Raw genomic sequence first — 21,432 nt, 5'->3', positions numbered from 1 at the left:
GCGATTGATTGATTGATTTAGGTTATCATATTTAAATTATCTTAAGAGGTTTGCCTTTTTGCCTTTGGAGAGTTTGTTTTATAGAATATGATACTCTTTCATTTCAGTCTTTCAAATTTCAGTGTTTCAATCAGTTCTTCATCTTTTGTGGCTCATTTTGTACTTCCTGGGATAACTTAGTCCCTTTGAATTCAATTTAATGATGCACAAAACCCAATAAGCATCTCACCTTCTGTTCCAATGAAATCAATTCCCAGAGAGCAACACAGAATGAAGCGTGGAACCTGGAAGAATATTCCCTTCCTTTCAAATAACAATGAAAAGTTCTAGAGGTAGGGGTAGGCTGATTTATTCTGATTACTTGACACTTGTCCACATGTTTTGTTTTATTGTCTGTCTCCCCCTTCTAGACTGTGAACTCGTTGTTGGGTAGGGACCGTATCTATATTTTGCCAATTTGTACTTCCCAAGCTCTTAGTAGAGTGCTCTGCACACAATAAGCACTCAATAAATACAATTGAATGAATGAATGAACAAGAATGGCAGATTTTCTTAGATTTTCTGGTTCCTTCTCTACAGACATTGGGGAAATAGTAAAAAAAGAGTACATCTGCCCCATCTAAACTGCTATATTTTTGCTTGATACAAAGGGTTTGCAGATGGATTTTTTATTGAAAATAGGTTGTCAAATAAATTCATGCAAACAGACCCATAAGATCAAATCCAAAAAAAAGAATCAGGTGGAAAAGAAGCTATTCCCAAAAAGATCAGGCTTTTTACAGTTTTTAATCTCAAATTTATTTGATTTAAAATTGATTTGGACATTGCTTAAAATGCAACATACTGAATGAGACATCACATTTGAGGGGCAGTGTCGTCTAATGGGTAGTGTACTGGCCTGGGAGTCAGAAAGACCTAGGTTGTAATCCCAGCTCTACTTGTCTGCTGTATGACCTAGGGCAAGTCTTTTCATTTCTTTGTACCTCAGCCACCCCATCTTTAAAATGGGGGTTAAGACTGTGAGCCCCATGTGGGACATGGACCATGTCCAACCTGATTAGCTTGTATCTACCCCAGCATTTTGTACACTGTCTGGCAAAAAATGAGCACTTAACAAATACTTTTTTTCCTTACTTTAACAAAAATACATATGATTTTGTTATATTTACAATAACCCCAACCCAATTTGCCTGCAATAACAAAATAGTTTGGGAAATTTCAGTTAAAAAGTGGACTCTAGGGCCAGGTCCTCTTGAATGATAAGAACCTATAATTTATATTTGGAAATGTAAGAGTCAACATGATGGTAGCATAGATGGAAGAGCATTACAGAACAAATAAAAATCCCCTCTTACCCTAGTCATTCCCTATTAGTGTGTCAGGTACTATGAAAAGTGCATTCCACACTGAGTCAACTAGTGGCCATTTAGCAATTTATGCAGTACTAGAAAATGTCAATCATTAGTATTTGTTGAGCTCTTACTGTGTGGGGAGGGGTTATATTAAGCGATGGGCAAGATAGCCCCCTAGTGGTTAGATTAATTTATTGCACAGGGACTGAGTGCCTAATAAACAACTAGTCAAGTCACTGAGCACCTGCACTAAGACTGAGGAAATACCAGAAGCAGAAGATTCAGGATCTGACTTCAGGAGGCTTGCATACTTAGATATAGAATAAGGGCTGGAAGACAGTTGAGCCCACTGAGGACCACAGGAAGAATGTGAGCAGCCCTCTCTCAGGAACTAAAGGAATCATGATTGGGTCTGAATTAATGGAATCAAATGTAATTTTGTCATCATTTACTCTAATGCCACTTCCTTTCCATTTACTATCAGATGATCCACATGCATTAGGAAGATGGACCAGGGCAATATAACTGCTGTCAACGAATTCATTCTATGGGACTCACTGATCTCCCAGAATTCCAGCTGCTTCTCGTTTTGGTGTTCCTGGCAATCGATCTGATCAGCCTTTTGGGAAATTTGGGATTGATTGTGCTAATCACAATCGACTCTCGACTTCACACCCCAATGTAATTCTTTCTTGGCAATTTGTCTGCCTTGGATCTTTTATATTTTTCCACCATTGATCCCAAGATGCTCACAGACTTCTTTCTGGAGGCAAGAACTATTTCCTTGATAGAATGTACCATTCAGATGTATCTCTTTGTGGCTTATGTATCCGAGGAGTGTTACCTCCTGGCAGTCATGGCATACAATTGCTTCATGGCAATCTGCAACCCTATGCTCTACATGGTTGTTATGTCCTCCAGAGTTTGCACTCAGCTCATGCTTGGTTCATATCTCATTGGCTTTCTCCAGGGACTCATTTAGGTGCTGCTAATATTTTGTCTACCATTTTGCAAGCCAAATATCATAAATCATTTCTTCTGTGATCTCCCTCAATATTAAAATTATCATGCAGTAACACCATGCCCAGTGAGGTCTTGCTTTTCAGCCTGTGGGCTTTCAATGGAACTGTCACCTCTCTGGAAATTGTGGTGTCTTACATATATATCCTCATCACCATCCTGAAGATCTGTTTTGCAGCAGGGAGATAGAAGGCCTTCTCCACCTGTGCCTCCTAACTAACGGTGGTTGGCCTATTACACAGAACCACCATCTTCATATACATTTGACCCAGTTCACAGTACTTGTCAGAGAATGACAAAGTGGTTTCTGTGTTTTATACTCTTGTGATACCAATGTTGAATCCTCTGATCTACAGCCTGAGAAGCAAGGATGTGAAAGATGCATTGTGGAAAATAACACAAAGAAAACAATCGTCTTGGAGGATGTAATACATTTTTCAAGTAAAATGATGAATTTCTGTCAAGATGCATGTTCTTGTCAAGATGCATGTTCTTGTCAAGGTAGTTCTGTAAATTGTGCATTGTATCTTTGGATCAGGGATTGAGATATTTACATTCAACGGCAGTTGCTAAAATGCCATAGGCAGGGCATGCTATGCCTGTACAAGCAAGCCAGGTGCGAAAAACCATAGCTAAGGAGAAAATTAAGGCCATTATCTAGATAATTCTAAGGCAGAATGGTTTCAGACTGAATTGTCTTTCACGTCTTCATATGTAGTCCTTTTATTGGACGGTTTTGCCCTCAGGAGTGTAATCCCTCCTGTATTCAAATGTTGCTGAAACGACCCAATCGTTGGCAATTAGGGCCATAATGAGAGACTGGAATTCTTTGCATCAGTGTTCCACAGGCCATTTTGCTAAAAGAAATACCACGTGAAAAGGAACACTCATGATTAGGGTTTCTATTTCTAGCATTGTAAAATAATTTATCTTTGGCCTTTTGTGCTTTATCTAAATATAATTAATCTTTGAATTATTTCCACATTATTGTAACTCAAGTGGGATTTTGTCCCTTCACTAAGGAATGAAGAATCAGCAGTTTGAAATGAAGAGGCAAAGCAAAAGTGCAACGAGCAATTTTTTTACAACTTTTCAAGAAAGAGATTGAGAGAAGTTTCAGTAGTTCTTGTGTGTGCCCAAGAGCTTACCTTCTCACATTTCTGCCTCAGGACAAAAATCTGAAAAGAGGCAGGAGAAAAGAGATTGCAGAAAATCCTCAATCAATCACTCAATAGCATTTAGAGAAGAGACTTAGTACTTAGAGAAGCAGCGTGGCTCAGTAGTGAGAGCACAGGCTTTGGAGTCAGAAGTCATGGATTCAAACCCTGGCTCTGCCAACTGTCAGCTGTGTGATTTTGGGCAAGTCACTTAACTTCTCTGTGCCTCAGTTACCTCATCTGTATAATGGGAATTAAGACTGTGAGCCCCCCTTGGGACAGCCTGATCACCTTGTAACCTCCACAGTGCTTAGAACAGTGCTTTGCACATAGTAAGTGCTTAATAGATGTTATTATTATTATTATTATTATTATTATCATTATTATTTATGGAGCTTCTATTCTGTGCTGAGCATTGTCACAGTATGACCTAGTGGAAAGAGCACGGGCCTGGGAGTCAAAGCACCTGGGTGCTAATCCCAACTCTGGCACCTGCCTGCAGAGGGTCCTAAGGTGAGTCACTTCACTTCTCTTTGCCTCCAATTACTTAGTTGTGAAAGGGGATTCAGTGACTGTTCTCCCTCTTACTTAGATTGTGAAGCTCATGTAGCAGATGGACTGTAGCCAGCCTTTGTCTCTTCTCTAGTGCTTAATACATTTTTTTTGCACATAGTAAGCACTTAACAAATATTATTATTATTATTATTATTATTATTATTATTATTACAACACATCTGATAGATTCGATCCCTGATATTGGGGAGCAAATACCTGCAGGTAGAGGCATAGGAATCTGGGTACTTCTCACAGAAAGCAAAGGGAGAAATTCAGCTTCTGATTTCAGCTCTGCAGTGTTTAATTAAGTCCTTAGTTGTGAAAGGTTTTAGTAACAATAATAATAATTGTGGTATTTGTTAAGCACTTACTATCTGACTGTACTAAGCACTGGAGTGATTGGGTTGCACACACTGTCCCACATCAGCTCACATAATTAATCCCCATTTTACAGACAATGTAAATGAATCACAGAGAAATGAAACAACTTTCCCAATGTCGCACAGCAGACAAGTGACCGAGTTAGAATTGGAACCCAGGTCCTTCTGACTCCCAGGCCTGGGCTCTCCACTACACCACACTTCTTCTCCAAGCAGTTTTCTTGTACATTTTCCTTCAGGTTGTCATTGTTCTGTGCAAAGTGGACTAGACTGCTCTGCACATCGCCTTACTTGTGTCCTCTTAGAGCAGCCACCAAACTGGAGCAACTCTTGCTCAACTCTTGAGCAACACATCTCCACCAAGAAGCTTTCCATGATTAATCCCTCATTTCCTTTTCTCCCAACTCCTTCTGCAACTTCCTGATTTGCTCTTTTTATTCACCCCTCACCCCATCCCCACAGCACTTATGTACATATCTCTAATTTATTTATTCATATTAATGCCTGTCTTCCCCTCTAGTCTGCAAGCACATTGTGGGCAGGGAATATAACTGTTATGGTCTTATATTGTATTCTCCCAAATGCTTAGTACAGTGCTCTGCACACAGTAAACGCTCAGTACAATTGATTGATTGGACTTGGATGACTGTCTCAAGGACCTCTGAAAGGAAAGCTTACAAGGAAACTTGATGCTTAACGAGACTCATATTGTAGTGGGCACAGTAGTAAAAGCAGAGGCCTGCAAGTCACAGGACCTATATTCTAATCGCAGCTCTGCCACGTGCCTCCTGAGTGATTTTGGATGCTTCTCTGTTACTCAATTTTTTTCATCTGTTAAATGAGAAATAAATACCTGTTCTCCTTCCTTCATAGACTGCTCAATTCCATTCCATTTGAACTTGTTGTGAGCAGGGAACCTGTCTACCAACTCTGTTGTACTCTCCCAAGTGCTTGGTATAGTGCTTGGCACATATTAAGCGCTCAATAAATACCAGTGAGGATGAAAAGGAACAGATCTCCCAGCCTCCCTAATCCAGCCCAGACCCAGTCTTAGCCAATATTTCCACATATTGGGCAGAGACCTGCAGACATGCCTGAGAAGCAGTATGGCCTAGGGGAAAGAACACACACCTAGAAACCAGTAGATCTGAATTCTAATTCCATCTCTTACCACCTGTCTGTTGTGTGACTTTGGGCAAATATTTCACTGTGTCTAAATTTCCTCATCCGTGGGGAGCGTGGGAAAGATAGGGAGTATGTGCACACAAACCGTACCCAACGGCTCAAAGCCAAACAGACTCAACAACAGGAGATAAAGGGACCAGGGCAAGAAAAACAACCTTGCACCTGCAAAGCTCGGAGGCAACCTCAAGGCCATATCCACAGCCAGCAATGGTTGGCAACGGGTGGCTGGGGGCCAGCCAGAGCAAACGCTTCGTGATGGACAGAGCTGTTGCTAGGCTAGTGGCTGGAGGGTGGCGAGTGAGTGTGCTACATGGCCTGAGAAAATCCTGCCCCCGGGCAACGGGGGGTATAAGAGACGAACAAGACAAGGGGGGTGCAAGCTCACACACACGCACACAGGTGCCCTCTCTCCCTCCCTTTCTCTCTCTCTCTCTTTCTCTCTCTCTTCATTAACCATGTAATCGCTGATAGCAAATAAACGGCAACCAAGCTTTGGACCTCTGGCTGACTCTTCCTGGTGTGAACGCGCGGCCTGCGTCCGGAGACGTCCGAAGACCCGGAAAGGGTAAGAACCCGAGAGTTGCCCCCGAAACCCCGGGGAGCAACGACTGGCGCCCAACGTGGGGCTCGGGTACCCCCATAGGGGAAGATCAGGGAGAGTGCCCCGTAGGCCAGGTAGCTAAAGGTCAGGCGGGAAGATGGGGACAGTACGATCGCTGCCCATATATAAGCCAGAAGATAAGGAATTGTACACCCGGCACTGTTACAAGATATTGAAAAGTAAAGGGGTAAAAATTGAGCTGAAAACAATAAGGGAATTTATAGGGAAGGTAACTATGACCTCCCCGTGGATACTTGATTCCGGGATCACGGAGGAGAGATGGGACGTTATTGGGGAACAGATGACGGCCTATGAAGACTCCCACCCGGGGGAGCTAAAGGACGTGGACTTTCTTATACACGGTATCCTCCGTGCGACCTTTCAAGGGCCAGAGAGACTCGTTCGTAAGTTTAACGCAACCTGCCAGACTGACAAGGAGGAAGCGGGGCAGGAAGGGGAGAACAGCCGACAACCTGAGGAGACTGGTCAGGCCGAGGCAGAGACACCCCCCCCACGGGCCCTGAGTTACCACCGCATCTATCCTGATCTCGGGCCTTACACCCAGAGTGAAATGCCCAACGCCGAGCAGGAAAGAGGAGGTCAGGCTACACAGACAGAGGTTGAGAATGAGATAGGGGATACGCGGGAACAGTTCAGGCAGATGGATGTGGGAAGCAAGAAACCGATCGTTAAAAGTGGGGAGAGGACGAGAGCGGTTTCAGCCCTACAGCGAGCTTTGGAAGAGGCGGTGGCGAGGGGAGAGGATGTCACGGGATGGGAGGTATTCCCCGTGATAGAAAGACCAGACGGGGGACGAGGTTTCGCCCCGATACCTTGGGCGAAACTCAAAGAGTTGAAGGCGGCGTGTGTCGCCTACGGTCCCAGCTCCCCTTATGTGAGCCAGCTCCTGGACACTATGTCCCTGGAAAGCGTTTTGACCCCGAATGATTGGAAATCCCTTGCCCGCGGGTGTTTGGATCCCGGACAGGGCCTTATATGGATGTCTGAGTTTACCGCCGCTGCGAAAGAACTAATATGTAGACGGGGTTTCCCGAACCCCGCCGAGGCTTTTGCAGCTGTGACCGGGACGGGACGATTCGAGACTCCTGAGATGCAGGTCAACTACGAGCCCGAGACGTATATGGTGATTGCCAGGGTTGCCCTAACAGCCTGGCAAAAGGTTCCCGAAAAAGGGGACCATCGCTCCCCCTTGATGCAGATCAGACAGCGCCCGGACGAGGCGATTCAAGATTTCGTTTCACGCATGCAGTCCGCGGTCACCCGTATTATAGGGGATCGGGACGGCGCCGAAATTGTATTGAAGCAGATGATCAGAGAGAACGCAAATAGTGCCTGCAGGAAAGCATTGGCAGGGCTGCCCAGAGAGGCCACATTAGGAGACATCCTGCAAAGATGCGAAGGGGTTGGAGGAGAAGAGTACAAGGCGCAGATGTTTGCGGGGGCAATAATGAAAGGATTATCAGGAGTCGGGGAAAGGGGGCGACAGTGCTTTCGGTGCGGACGGATGGGACACCTGATGGCTCAATGCCGAGCTCAGGACAAAAGTGGCCCCCCAGCACAGCCGAGGAAGGGTGTGACTTGCTTTGAATGTGGGCAGCGCGGGCATTATGCAAAACATTGCCGCTCGAGGCGGAGACCCCGACCGGCGTCGGGAAACGGGTGGAGGGGCCCCGCGCGGGCCCCGAATCACGCGTTCCCCGTGTCAGCCACGGGAGAGAGCCCAAAAAGGGTTTCTCTCATAGAGGAGTACCAGAGGCTTCGGTCCCGGGAGCCACTTGGACTGAAGTCCGATGCCTGGCCCCAGAGGAAATCCGACCCGGGGACACTGTAAACGTCCCAATACAGCCCCTCCCCTGGAGGGCCCTAGTGGTGGGGCTTCGGACAAGGGCGGCAGGGGTCGTTCATACATCCGAACGGGGGGAAGGGCCCGGGAAGATTCCCCTCACCAACCATCATCCATATGGTATATACCTAGGATCGGGAATGGTCATTGCTCGCGCTACGCCCCTTGACCCCCCACCCCCAGATCCTCCGCCCCCAGCTATTGGAATAATACAGGAAATAACCCTTGATAAACCGTGGCGGACCCTCTTAGTTGAGGGAAAGCCCCTTAAAGGGCTTCTGGACACCGGGGCCGATCGCTCCGTTATTCAGGATTGCTGCTGGGCGGCGGAGTGGCCACTAGCAAACCACTCGATGGAGGTGCAAGGCGTAGGGGGACTGCAGGCCGCAAGAGAGGCGGGCCGTCCGTTGATTTGGTCTTGCCGGGGAAGGCAAGGTGCGTTCGTCCCTCTGTGCGTTCAAGGGCTCCGTATGAATCTGTGGGGTAGAGATGTGCTGCAGGGGCTGGGAGCCCACCTTATAGATGAAGCTGATCCTTTTTAGGTGGGGCCACTGGGTTCCGGGGCTTGTCCACACCCCCACTGGTATGGCTTCCACACCCACCGGTATGGGTGGACCAGTGGCCCCTGACCAAGGACAAGCTGCAGGCGCTGAGGGAACTAGTTGCGCTCCAATTTGCACAAGGGCACCTAGAGGAATCGTTCAGCCCCTGGAACGCCCCCGTATTCGTTATAAAAAAAGAAAGCCGCGGGGAAGTGGCGCTTCCTCATGGATTTAAGAAAAATCAATGCGCTCATTGTGCCAATGGGACCCCTACAACCCGGATTGCCCTCCCCTAACATGATTCCAAAAAATCACCAGATCCGGGTCATAGACATTAAGGACTGCTTTTACAGCATCCCGTTACACCCTGACGACAGGGTGAAGTTTGCTTTTACTGTCCCGAGCCCGAATTTCGCGGAACCAGCACTCCGGTACCAGTGGAAGGTGCTGCCGCAGGGCATGTCTTGTAGTCCCGCCATATGCCAGTGGTTCGTGGGGCAGATACTCGCCCCTTTCCGCAAGGAATTCCCAGGGGCGACAATCGTCCATTACATGGACGACATCCTTCTGGGTATGCCCGATCAAGGGCAGGTACAGACGCTCACCCGGCGAGTGGTGGCTGCCCTCGCAGCCCAGGGTTTATTCGTAGCACCCGAGAAGGTACAAGAATCAGCCCCGTACACGTACCTTGGGTTTGACGTCACCGAGACCCGGGTGACTCAAAGACCACCCCAAATTGACCCCCGAAAATATGTCACGTTAAACGATATGCAGGGTTTGGTAGGGAGGATTCAATGGATGCGCGCGAGAACGCCCATCCCCTCCGCCCTCATGCAACCCCTGTACGATCTCCTAAAAGGAGACCCCAATCTTAAATCGCACCGCGAATGGACGGAGTCCGCGAAAAGCGCACTCCGAGAAATCACACAGCGGTTGGCGGGTAGCCATACTTGTCGAGCTGAACCCCACCTCCCTATGGAGGTCACGATATTTCGGGAGGGTAGCCTTTTCGCGGCTATACACCAGGGGACCGAGATTCTCGAATGGTGTTATCCTCGAAACCCCTCCCGTGTTCTCCCAAAGGAGACTGAGCTTCTCGGTCGCTTTTGCCAGAACGCCATACAGCGGGTAGTGGCGCTTTCGGCCACTTACCCTATAGTCCATGTCGGGATAGCCATGGGAGACCTTGAGGCGATAGCCAGGGACAGCTTCCTGTGGGCCATGCTCTTACAGCAGGCCACCTTTACGGAACGCTCCCCGTTGACTCTTAGCCACTTATACGAGGGATCGGACATTCTGACCCCTCGGGTGATCTCCGATACTCCGGTCGGGGGAGACAATGTCTTTACGGACGCTACCAAGGAACACCGGGCGGCAGTTTTCAATCAGACCACCGGTGCCTTGTCGGTGCTCGACACGCCATACGGCTCGACTCAGCGAAATGAACTTTTCGCTATTATATGGGCAATGACTACCTACCCCCAGGCAATCAACATTATCTCGGATAGCCTGTATGCCGTTAATCTTGCCCGGCTAATCGAAACCTCCATACTTTTCGACAGGTACTCGGAGATTGGGAACATGATCTCTCAGCTTCAGGCTGCTGTAGCGGCTAGGGAATGTAAGGTATACCTCATGCACGTCCGTTCCCACACGGACGGATGAGGGCCGATCTTTGACGGCAACCGAACTGTGGATGCCAGCCTACACGCCACAGGGCCGTCACTAATGGGGCTGGATGCCGCGGCTGCGGCGCATAGGGAGTTCCATCTCCCGGCCATCTCGCTCCGTCGGCTGTATGGGGTCACTAGAGAGGAAGCCCGGTCTATTGTCCGGCGCTGTACTCGCTGTCTTCCGTTCACCCCACGGCCGGCAGGGTCGACGGGTGTGAACCCCCGGGGGCTCACGCCCAACGAGCTGTGGCAAATGGATGTCACCCACTGGGGGACCTCCACGATTCATATGACCATTGACACCTTCTCCGGATTCATGCTGGCGACACGCCAAGCAGGAGAAGCCGCAAAACATGTGCAAAACCATTTGTACCATTGCTTTGCCACTATAGGCACACCCCAGGAGATAAAGACGGATAATGGCCCCTGCTATGTCTCCAAAGCCATGTCCCTCTTTTTCTCCTCCTTTGGCATCTCCCATGTTACTGGGATACCTTACAACCCCAACGGTCAAGGTATAGTGGAAAGGGCAAACAGGACGCTGAAAACTCTCCTGCAGAAGCAGGGGGTGGGGAAGCGGGTCACGCAGTGCGCCCTAGACAAGGCAACGTACACCCATAACTTTCTATCTGTTGATCGGGAGACGGGACTCTCCCCCGCCATGCGGCAACTCTGCCACAGGTCCGCGACCGTGGAACCCCGGCGCCACCACCCGCACGCCCGCACTATGGGGCGAGCGATGTGGCGTACTGTGGAGGGCGATTGGCGCGGTCCTGATCCGGTACTAATTCGGGGTCGAGGATATGCTTGTATCTCCACAGGTGACGGCCCCGTTTGGATCTCCTCGCGACATCTCTGCCTCGTCGTGGAAGACGATGCCCGGCCGCAGGGGAAGTCCCTGCGCCCTGATTCCCCTCCTCCTCCCCCTCCTTCCCCTTCCCCTTCTTCTTCCCGGGGGCGCGGTGGGGAGGGAGGCCGGGACGTGGGTTAACTGGACTGCTCTGGTAAATAGCCACCTGAAGGATGTTGAGGAGCAGAGCGGGGTTTGGAGGTGGGCCCTCCTCGCCAATGCGCCTTTGTTACGCATGGTCTCCTGGAGGGAGGACTCCCCCCAACTCTCATTTCAAGGGAATGTGACCAAGCTTACGGGCCAGCACCAGGGTCAGTCCCCAGACACTGACCAGCATGACATCCGTATTCGGGGCGCTATCTTGCGCAGCACTGGTCCCCCCCATATGCTGGTACACCGGCAATGGGGCTTTCTTGGACCGGCCCGAGGTGACCCGATCTTGCTTGCGGTTGCTAAATTTTACTTCTACACTGGAAGTCAACATTCCCCAAGGTCAGGGGCATCCCACACACCGAAACCTTACCCTGCTGGGGATCCACGGCACAATTCAGTGCACCCCCGGCGGCACAAACTCCAGCGAGGGAAGCGGGGGGTATTTTGGCCCTATCCGAAATGCGAGCTTGCTCCCCGGTCCCGGGAGAATGTGCGCCGAGGGTCGGGGTGGGGTTTGGATGCCTCTAACTGACTGTTCCACAGGCATATTCCGCTGTATTCCCCATAGTGCTAACGGTACCCTCCTGCTCTCCTGGGATGACCACATTGGGGGCCGCACATATACAGAGGCGGCCGCCCCAGGGCTTTACGCGCTACCGTGGGGGACGCATCACCCCGGTCTCTGGAAAGCCTTTACTTCCCTGCGCTCCCCCACCGCGACCGTCCGGGTCCGCTCGTGCGCCTGCCCTGACGGGGCAACGTGCCAGGATTACCCTTTCTCGGTGTATCGTATTATTTTCCGTGAGGGTCTGAACGTTTCCCTGCACTTGCGGGGCAATTGTACCGACCATGATTATGTCTTTCAAGGGAACGCCCTTATCCCTGCCCCTTACGCGCTTATAGCCTGCCCAAGTACTGATCCCGGCTGGACCCTTACTGCCTCCCGGTCAGCTTATGGCGACTTTTCCTTGTCCACCACGGGTTCCTCACGATGCGTCCTTATGTCTCGGGCGCGACCCATGACCACGGAGGGTGCGGCAGATTACGCTGTTTGGCTGGTCCGGCGGCCCCGCTACACCCTTATACCCGTTAAGTCTGCTGACCCTTGGTTTTCCCAGGCCTCCGACCATCGGTGGCACACCCTAGCGACCCGCTTGCGCGGCTTGCGCACCCGCAGGGAATTATTTGAGGCCATGCTGGGTATCGCGAACCTCGCGTTTTCCGCCTTCCAGGAATGGCAAATCCTGAATCTGTACGATCAGACTGGTTTCCTCGCGTCTCAGCTCTCGGCCTTCATGCACTCCACCCAACTGGCGTGGGGGGTTCAGCGTCACCTGGACGCTTCCCTGCAGCAGGAGCTGATCGGCCTTGAGCACATGATCGAGACGCTCGGCGACGAGGTTCGCCTCCTGTCCCTACGGCAGGCGGTGAAATGTGACTACCGGTATCGGCATGTCTGCGTGCTTCCGCTCCGCTGCAACGCCACCAACTCTTCGTTCCCTGCCTCCTGGGACGGAGTGAAGAAACGCCTGGAGGGACTTTTCCTGGCCGCCAACGTGACCGGCGAGTTACAGGAACTGTGCCGCCTTATTGACGAGCTCAACGCCCAGTCGCTGTGCTTCCCCAAGGCTTGGGATGACCTAGGCCGCGGGGAGGACGCGGTGGAGGAACTTTGGGACTGGATTAAACGCGTGATGCCCGGGGGATTGGCCCCTTGGCTGGTCTCGGTCCTTGCCGCCACTGGGGGGTTTTTACTTTTGCTCATGTGCCTCCCGTGCCTCCTTCGTCTCTTTTGCTCCATTGTTGCCCGGGTGGTCCGCGAGCTTAAGGTCGAGATGCTCCCATTGCGCGGACGCCCCTAGCGGTCCCCGCCATAACGGGAGGGGGACACGTGGGGAGCGTGGGAAAGATAGGGAGTATGTGCACACAAACCGTACCCAACGGCTCAAAGCCAAACAGACTCAACAAAAGGAGATAAAGGGACCAGGGCAAGAAAAACAACCTTGCACCTGCAAAGCTCGGAGGCAACCTCAAGGCCATATCCACAGCCAGCAATGGTTGGCAACGGGTGGCTGGGGGCCAGCCAGAGCAAACGCTTCGTGATGGACAGAGCTGTTGCTAGGCTAGTGGCTGGAGGGTGGCGAGTGAGTGTGCTACATGGCCTGAGAAAATCCTGCCCCCGGGCAACGGGGGGTATAAGAGACGAACAAGACAAGGGGGGTGCAAGCTCACACACACACACACAGGTGCCCTCTCTCCCTCCCTTTCTCTCTCTCTCTCTTTCTCTCTCTCTTCATTAACCATGTAATCGCTGATAGCAAATAAACGGCAACCAAGCTTTGGACCTCTGGCTGACTCTTCCTGGTGTGAACGCGCGGCCTGCGTCCGGAGACGTCCGAAGACCCGGAAAGGGTAAGAACCCGAGAGTTGCCCCCGAAACCCCGGGGAGCAACGCTCATCTGTAAAACAGGGTTCAATACTTGTTTTCACTCCCTCTTAGACTATGAGCCCAAGGTCTGAACAGTCTGAACTGATTATCTTGTATTTACCGCAGAGCTTAATATAATGCTTGGCACAAAGTAAGTGCTGAACAAATACCCCAATTATTATTTTGGTTACTGAACACAAAAATCACTTTAAATATACTTTACTAATAGTGTTCAATTTTCATGAGGCTATAAAATATTTCCCAACATTCCCCGCCTATCCCATCTCCTTCTAGGCTTAAAGTTCCTCCTGGACAAGTAACATGTCTACCCACTCTATTGTACTGTACTCTTCCATGCACTTAGTACAGTGCTCTGGACACAGTAAGCATTCAATAAATTTGATTGATTGATCTACCAATACGCCCCTATTTCCTTTTTCTCCCTGGGTTGAAAGAACATGAACACATACTTCTTCTCAGGCCATATTTCGCCCTGTCCTTGCAGAGAAGCAGCACGGCCTAGTGGATAGAGCTTATGCCCGAGCAGGATGGATTCAGTGACTGAAACAGTGGGGTAACAGAATGGGTTTAGGGAATTAGAATGTTCCATCCTCCTAAACGTGCTCCCAACTGAGGCTTATCTGCTCACCCACACCCACCCTCACCAAACAAAGCCCCCACCCCATCCCTCCTCTCCATGCTGGCATAGAATGTAGAGAGGGGGTTGGTTCAAAGTCTTAGTGAGGCAGTCTTGGTCTATGAAAAGCTATCCTTCATACCCCATCATGGCCAACTTCCATCATACCCCACCTACAATCAATCAATCATATTTATTAAGTGCTTACTGTATGCAGAGCACTGTACTCAGTGCTTGAGAGAGTACAGAGGTGGTAGGCATGCAGTAAGCAAGGTGGTTGAGTGCTTTATAGCCAATAGTAATGAGTTTCTGTTAGACGCTGAGGTGGATGGGCAACAAATGGAGGTTCTTGAGTGGGGAAACATGGACTGAAACCTTTTGTAGAAAAATGATCCTACAACTCTCTAGGGTCTGAGAACCTGCCCATAGGGAAGGCTTTGTTAAATAAAAAAATGGTATTCGTTAAGTGCTTTTTACGTGACAAACACTGTACTAAGCTCTGGGATAGATACAAGCTAATCATGTCCATGCCCCACATGGGACTCACAGCCTTAATCCCCATTTTGCAAATGAGGTAACTGAGGATCAGAGAAGTTGAGTGACTTGCCCAAGGTCATGCAACAGACAAGTGGCAAAGCCAGGATTAGAACTCAAGTCTTTCTGACTCCCAGGCCCACACTCTATCTACTAGGCCAGGATGCTTCTTTTCAATTTTTAAAAAGGGTAAAGGATGCTATATAGTGAGAGGGGCTTGTGTTGGGAGAGAAACATGCATGAGTAGAAAAAGTAACTTTACCTAATAATTACTGATGGTGACATGCTGCTGTCTATAACCAACCCAAAGGAGTTTTGCAGAAGTAAAGGATTTTTGGCCGGGAGTGGAGACGATACCTGCTGGTGATCTCCGGTTTGACACCAATGTAGACAGGGTTGTGAGCCCACTTCCCGTGTTTCACTTATCATCATCGTCGTCATCACCAATGGTATTTATTGAGCACTTACCATGTGCAGAACACCGTATTAAGGACTTGGGAGAGTACAATACAACAAAGTTGCTAGACACATTTCATGTGCACAATGAGTTTACTGTCTATGGGGGAGACAGACATTACTGTAAATAATTCATAATATATAATTCATAGATTTATACAAAACTGCCGCAGGGTTGAGGATGTAGTGAATGTACAGAGGTCATCGATCCATGTGCATAGACGATGCAGAAGGGAGAAGGGGAAAGAGGGCTTAATCAGGGAAGGCTTCTTGGAGAAGATGTGACCTTACTGAGACTTTGAAGGTGGGGAGAATGGTGATTTGGCGTATATGGAAGGGAATGGAGTTTCAGGTTCTGGGGAGTATGTGGGAAAGAGATAGGCAAAAAAAGAGGTGACATCATGGTACAGTGAATAATACTAGAGGAGCAGAGTGTGTAGGCTACTAGGAGACCAATGAGGTAAGGTAAGAGGGGGCAAAGTGATTGACTTCTCCGTATTTAGTTTCCATCTCTTAATCGGAATCTACTTTAAAACTACATTGAGTGTGAGTCCTGGAGGTGGGGTGTTTGGTGGAAACAGAGTTGCAGAGTTCATCCTCTTGGGCCTGACTGTTAATACATGGATGTTTCATGACATTTTCCGGTATGTATCTTGTAACGTTAGTGGGAAATCTTGGAATGATCCTGTTAATCTGGATTGACCCTCAATTTTACTCTCCCATGTACATTTTTATCGGTCATTTGTCTCCGGTTGATCTTGGTTATTCCTGCGCTGTCACTCCACACATGCTATCAGATTTCTTAAGGAAGGGGAAGTCAATTTCTTTCAGCGACTGTGCTACCCAGACGCATTTTTTGTCACTTTTGAAAGCACAGAATGTTACCTTTCGGCAGCAATGGCTTATGACCGTTATGTCGCGATCTGTAACCTGCTGCTCCATGCGGTTACCATGGTGCCCAAAATCTGTGCCCAGCTGGTGATCGGACAATACCTCATGGATTTTGTGAATGCAACCCACCCAGACCATGCTGACATTCCGTCTATCTCTCTGTGCCTCCAATGTCATCAATCACTTTTTCTGTGACCTCCCTCCCCTGCTGGAACAGTCCACATCAAAGAGACTGCACTTCTCCTGTTTGCTATCTTCCTGGGGGTGTTCACATCTCTAGAAATCCTCCTCTCTTCTATATTCATCCTCACCACACTTTGAGGATTGGCTCTGCCGAAGGGAGGCACAAAACCTTTTCTACCTGCACCTCCCACCTGGCAGCTGTGACCAGTTTCTATGGGACCACAGTCTTCATGTACATGCAGCCGAGGTTCAGCTACTCCCTGGACTCGGACAAAGTGACCTCTGTGTTCTATAAAGCAGTGATCCCCATGTTGAATCCCATGAGAAATACGGAGTTGAAGAATGCCATGAACAGGTTTATAGTCAGGGAAGGGGACCTTGAAGGAAGATCCCTTTCGATTGGAGGGGCACTTTGTATGGAAAGGACAGGGTGGATTTTAGTTACATTGAGAGATAGAACCAACGGGATTTAATGACTGATTGAAAGTGTGGGTTGAATGAGAGAGATGAATTAAGGACAATGCCAAGTTTTTAGGTTTGGGAGCCAGTAAGGATGATGGTGTCGTCTAAACTACAGTGATGGGAAAGTCACGGGGAGATCAGGAATTGGATAGGAAGAGGTACAGTTCTGTTTTATCCTTTCTATAGGCTGAATGTCAGGTCCCACAGATTTTGAGTTCTTGGGGCTCTACGTAACCTGGAAAAACTCCATGGCTGTGAACCTTCCTGCCCATAGCCACTCACACTTTAGACTCTATACCTCAAGGCCAAGGTCATTGATGACCTTTGAGAGGGCAGTTTCTATGGGGTGAAGCTCCACTTCTCTCATTCAACCTACATATTCAGTCTGTCACCAAATCCTGTTTGTTCTACTTTCACCACCTTGCTAAAATCCATTTTTTCTTCCCCATCCATACTACTACTATGGTGATCCAAGCACATATATTATCCCACCTTAACTATTGCATAAGATTTATCGCTGACCTCCCTGCCTCCTGTCTCTCACTGCTCCAGTCATTTCTTCACTCTGCTGCTTAGAACCTTCTTTTCTAAAAGAAGTCTCTCAACTCCTCAAGAACATCCAGTGGTTGACCATCCACCTTCACATCAAACGGAAACTCTTTACCATTAGCTTAAAGCCATTCAATCAGTTCTCCCCCACCTATCTTATCCACTGGATAGTGCACGGACCTGGGAGTCAGAAGGCCAGGGGTTCTAATCCCGGCACTGCCACATGTCTTCTGTGTGACCTTGGGCAAGTCACTTCACTTCTCTGAGCCTCAGTTATTTCATCTGTAAAATGGGGAGTGAGACTGTGAGCCACGTGGACAGGGACTGTGTCCAACCTGATTTGCTTGTATCCACCCCAAAACTTAGTATAGTGCCTGGGACATAGTAAGTGCTTAACAAATACCTTTATTATTATTATTACTATTTCCTACAACCCAGTCTGCCCATTTCCCTCTTCTGACACCAAACTACTCTCTGTACCTCAATCTTACCTGACTTGCTGCAGGACTCTTACCTATATCCTCCCTCTGACTTGTAACTCCCTCCCATTTGACATTCATAGAGCACCATTCTCCCCATTTTCAAATCCCTACTAAAATAATATCTCCTTCAAGAGAACCTCCTTAACTCCTCATTTCCCCAACCTATTCACCATCCCCTCTGCATCACTCATACACTTGGGTCTGCATCGCTTAAGCACTTAGATCTTCACCCCATCTCCAGCCCACAGCACTTAAATACATATCCTTATACACTGACATTTCTTCTATTCATTCATTTTAATTTCTATCTCCCCCTTCTAAATTGTAAACTCCTTGTTGGCAGGGATTGTGACTACCCAGTCTATTGTATTATATTTTTCCAATCAATACAGTGCTCTGCACAGTTAGAGCTCAATAAATACCAATGACCGATTAATTGATTGGTAATGACTATGTAAATCTGGGGATTGAGGGTAGTAATAATAATAATAATTGTGGTATTTATTAAGTGCTTACTATGTGCCAAGAACTGTTCTATGTGCTAGGGTAGATATAAGATAGTCGGGTTGGACACTGTCCATTTTACTGTTGCAGTAACTGAGACAAAGAGAAGTTAAATGACTTGCCCAAGATCACAAAGCAAACCGGCCGCAGGGCCTGTATTAGAAGCCACGACCTCTGACTCCCAGGCCCATGCTCTTTCCACTAGGTCATGCTGCTTCTCTGTAAATCCTGTCACCTGGAGATTCTTGGGGCAAAGTGGGAGAAGGAAGATAATCACTGCTTTCCACCCAGGAGGTTTCATTGCTTCCATTCTGTGGCTGGAGAAGAGAACATGGCTCATTGTCCTACTCATGGATGTTTACATGCATCTTTGTGCATATGCATGTGTTCACGTGCACATGAACTTATGCAATTATGATCTTCATATATGCACATGTTCACATGTATATATTCACATACATGTGAATATATCTATATATGAATCTTTTCCACATACACTGTATATGTATATATGCACACTTCTGTGTGCTGAAGAATTCGAAATAGGACTACATTATTTCATAAGATATATACATATATACACATAGATATTTGTATATAGATATATATATATAGAGAGAGAGAGAGAGATTCATATATGTAAACATGGAAGAATTTGATTTCTTTTAAATAATTAACTATTTACTGTGAAGTTCTTCCAGACATTGACCATATGGGATTTTGGTTCCATTTTCAACTACAGTTATTGGAGACCTAGCTGCAAGGTGGTAGAAGGTGCTTTAATGCCCCTCACACAAGCCTTGGTGGAGAAGATTTATGTTTTGAACAGGAAGCCAGACAAAAAAAAATTCATAACTGTGAGGACTCTGATGGTACAGGTGCCCATGCCACCAAGAACCTGGTCTCTAAGGAAGAAGAGAGGCAGGGGATCAGAGACGAGGTAATGGCAGAAGGGGAGAGGGGAGATTCTGGGGTGCTGGTACACACAGGTGATTTGGGGACTCAGACCCAATCCAAGGATTGGAGGAATCAGTGGGGTTACCCAGAACATCCCAGGAGGTAACCCCAGGGCTGCAGACCTGGATCCTGAAAGCTCTTCCCATCTTTAAAATCTGAGCAGCTTTGAAAACCCTACTGCATTGTAAGAATAGCAGAATTGACAGGGTGGATTCCTTAGGCTCAACTGCATCCTGAATCCGACCCTGAAGACTGTATTTCTGCCTTGAGATGTAAGGAGAAATCAGGGAAGGATTTGATGCGGTGGAAGACATGGATCGAAAATCAGCTATGGCTGCTAATTATGGCCTGATGATTAACAGAAACTTCAAAGAGGGTCTGCTGATTGCCAAGAAAGGAGAAGCTTCAGGCAGCTTTAATCTCTAACTCAAGTTCACTACCTTTTCTCTCCTGCTCCAACTCCCTGATCATAATTGCTCATTCAGGAAGGTTAAACAATCTTTCTCACCTCCATCTATTGGAACATAAAATTAAACCTAGCAATATTACCTAAAAATGTTCTTATAGAGCTTTGTTGTAAATTTTAATTTAAAATGTGAAATTAATTGCATATGTTTATCCATTCACGTTAAGGCTAAACAGTGCTACCTGAACTATCTAGCTCTATCGCACCAGGGACCGTACATATTCTGCAAAAAGCCATTTTCTAAGGCAAACCATGAAAATGTCTACAATTTTGAGGAACACAGTTTTCTTCTCAGTATTTTCTTCAGTGCACCTTTCATCTCACTGCTTCTCAAACTGTAGATGAGAGGGTTTAGCAGGGGTGTGAGCGGAGAATATGCCAGAGAGAGTAATTCCTTGCTCTCTGCAGTATAACTGGCCTTCGGTTGCAGGTAGGTGAGATTAGCTGGGCCGTAGAACAAGGTCACAGAAGTCAAATGAGAAGCACAGGTTGAGAAGGCTTTTTGTCTCCCTGCTGTCGAAGACATTTTCAGAATAGTGTAGAGGATACGAATGTAGGACAGAAGTATCATCAGGAAAGGAAGCATAACCACTGAAACGGTGCCTATATAGGAATAGATTTCAAAGAGAAAGGTGTCTCCACACACGAGCTCCAGTACCGGGGGTGTTTCACAGAAGAGGTGGTTAACTTTATTGTGGCCACAAAACGGAAAACTAAATACCCAAGGGGTTTGAATAATGGCAATAACTGTCCCAGACATTACAGAACCCGCTGTTAGCTTGGTGACAACTGCTTTACTCATAAAGATGGGGTAATGCAGGGGATTACAGATGGCCATGTAGCGATCACAGGCCATTGCGCAAAGGAGAAAGCATTCCGTAACCCCTAGGAATAGAATGAAATACATTTGCACCGCACAGCCAGCAAATGAAATGGTTTTGTGATCCGTTGAAAGAATCAGAAGCATTTTGGGGACGATCGTTCCACTGAAGCAAGTTTCTAAGATGGACAAGATCCTCAGAAATAAGTACATAGGAATGTGAAGACTTTGTTCCAGGGTGATGATGAAGACAATGACCATGTTTCCTACCAAGATAATTAAATAAATGATTAAAAACACCACAAACAGAAGAAACTGCAGTTCGGGAAAGTTGGAAAAACCCAGGAGAATGAAGTCAGTCACAGCGCTCTGATTTCCCCTCATCATTTCAAGCATGAAAACAGGAACGCAAATCATCATCATCATCAATCGTATTTATTGAGCGCTTACTATGTGCAGAGCACTGTACTAAGCGCTTGGGAAGTACAAATTGGCAACATACAGAGACAGTCCCTACCCAACAGTGGGCTCACAGTCTAAAAGGGGGAGACAGAGAACAAAACCAAACATACTAACAAAATAAAATAAATAGAATAGATATGTACAAGTAGAATAAATAAATAAATAAATAGAGTAATAAATCTGTACAAACATATATACATATATACAGGTGCTGTGGGGAAGGGAAGGAGGTAAGATGGGGGGGATGGAGAGGGGGACGAGGGGGAGAG

General features: G+C 47.7%; 1 protein-coding gene across 1 annotated transcript; it reads right to left on the bottom strand.

Annotated features, from left to right (window-relative positions):
• Positions 1 to 20,143: 20,143 nt before the first annotated feature.
• On the bottom strand, positions 20,144 to 21,088 carry LOC119924249 (olfactory receptor 10A3-like). The gene has a single exon (XM_038743194.1). The coding sequence runs from the start codon at positions 21,086 to 21,088 to the stop codon at positions 20,144 to 20,146; it is 945 nt and encodes a 314-aa protein (XP_038599122.1).
• Between the last annotated feature and the right edge of the window lie 344 nt (positions 21,089 to 21,432).

The sequence above is a fragment of the Tachyglossus aculeatus genome, unplaced genomic scaffold, assembly GCF_015852505.1.
Source record: "Tachyglossus aculeatus isolate mTacAcu1 unplaced genomic scaffold, mTacAcu1.pri scaffold_89_arrow_ctg1, whole genome shotgun sequence".
Classification (NCBI taxonomy): domain Eukaryota; kingdom Metazoa; phylum Chordata; class Mammalia; order Monotremata; family Tachyglossidae; genus Tachyglossus; species Tachyglossus aculeatus.
Note: the sequence above shows the minus strand (reverse complement) of the source record. Positions and strands in the feature narration are given on the sequence as shown.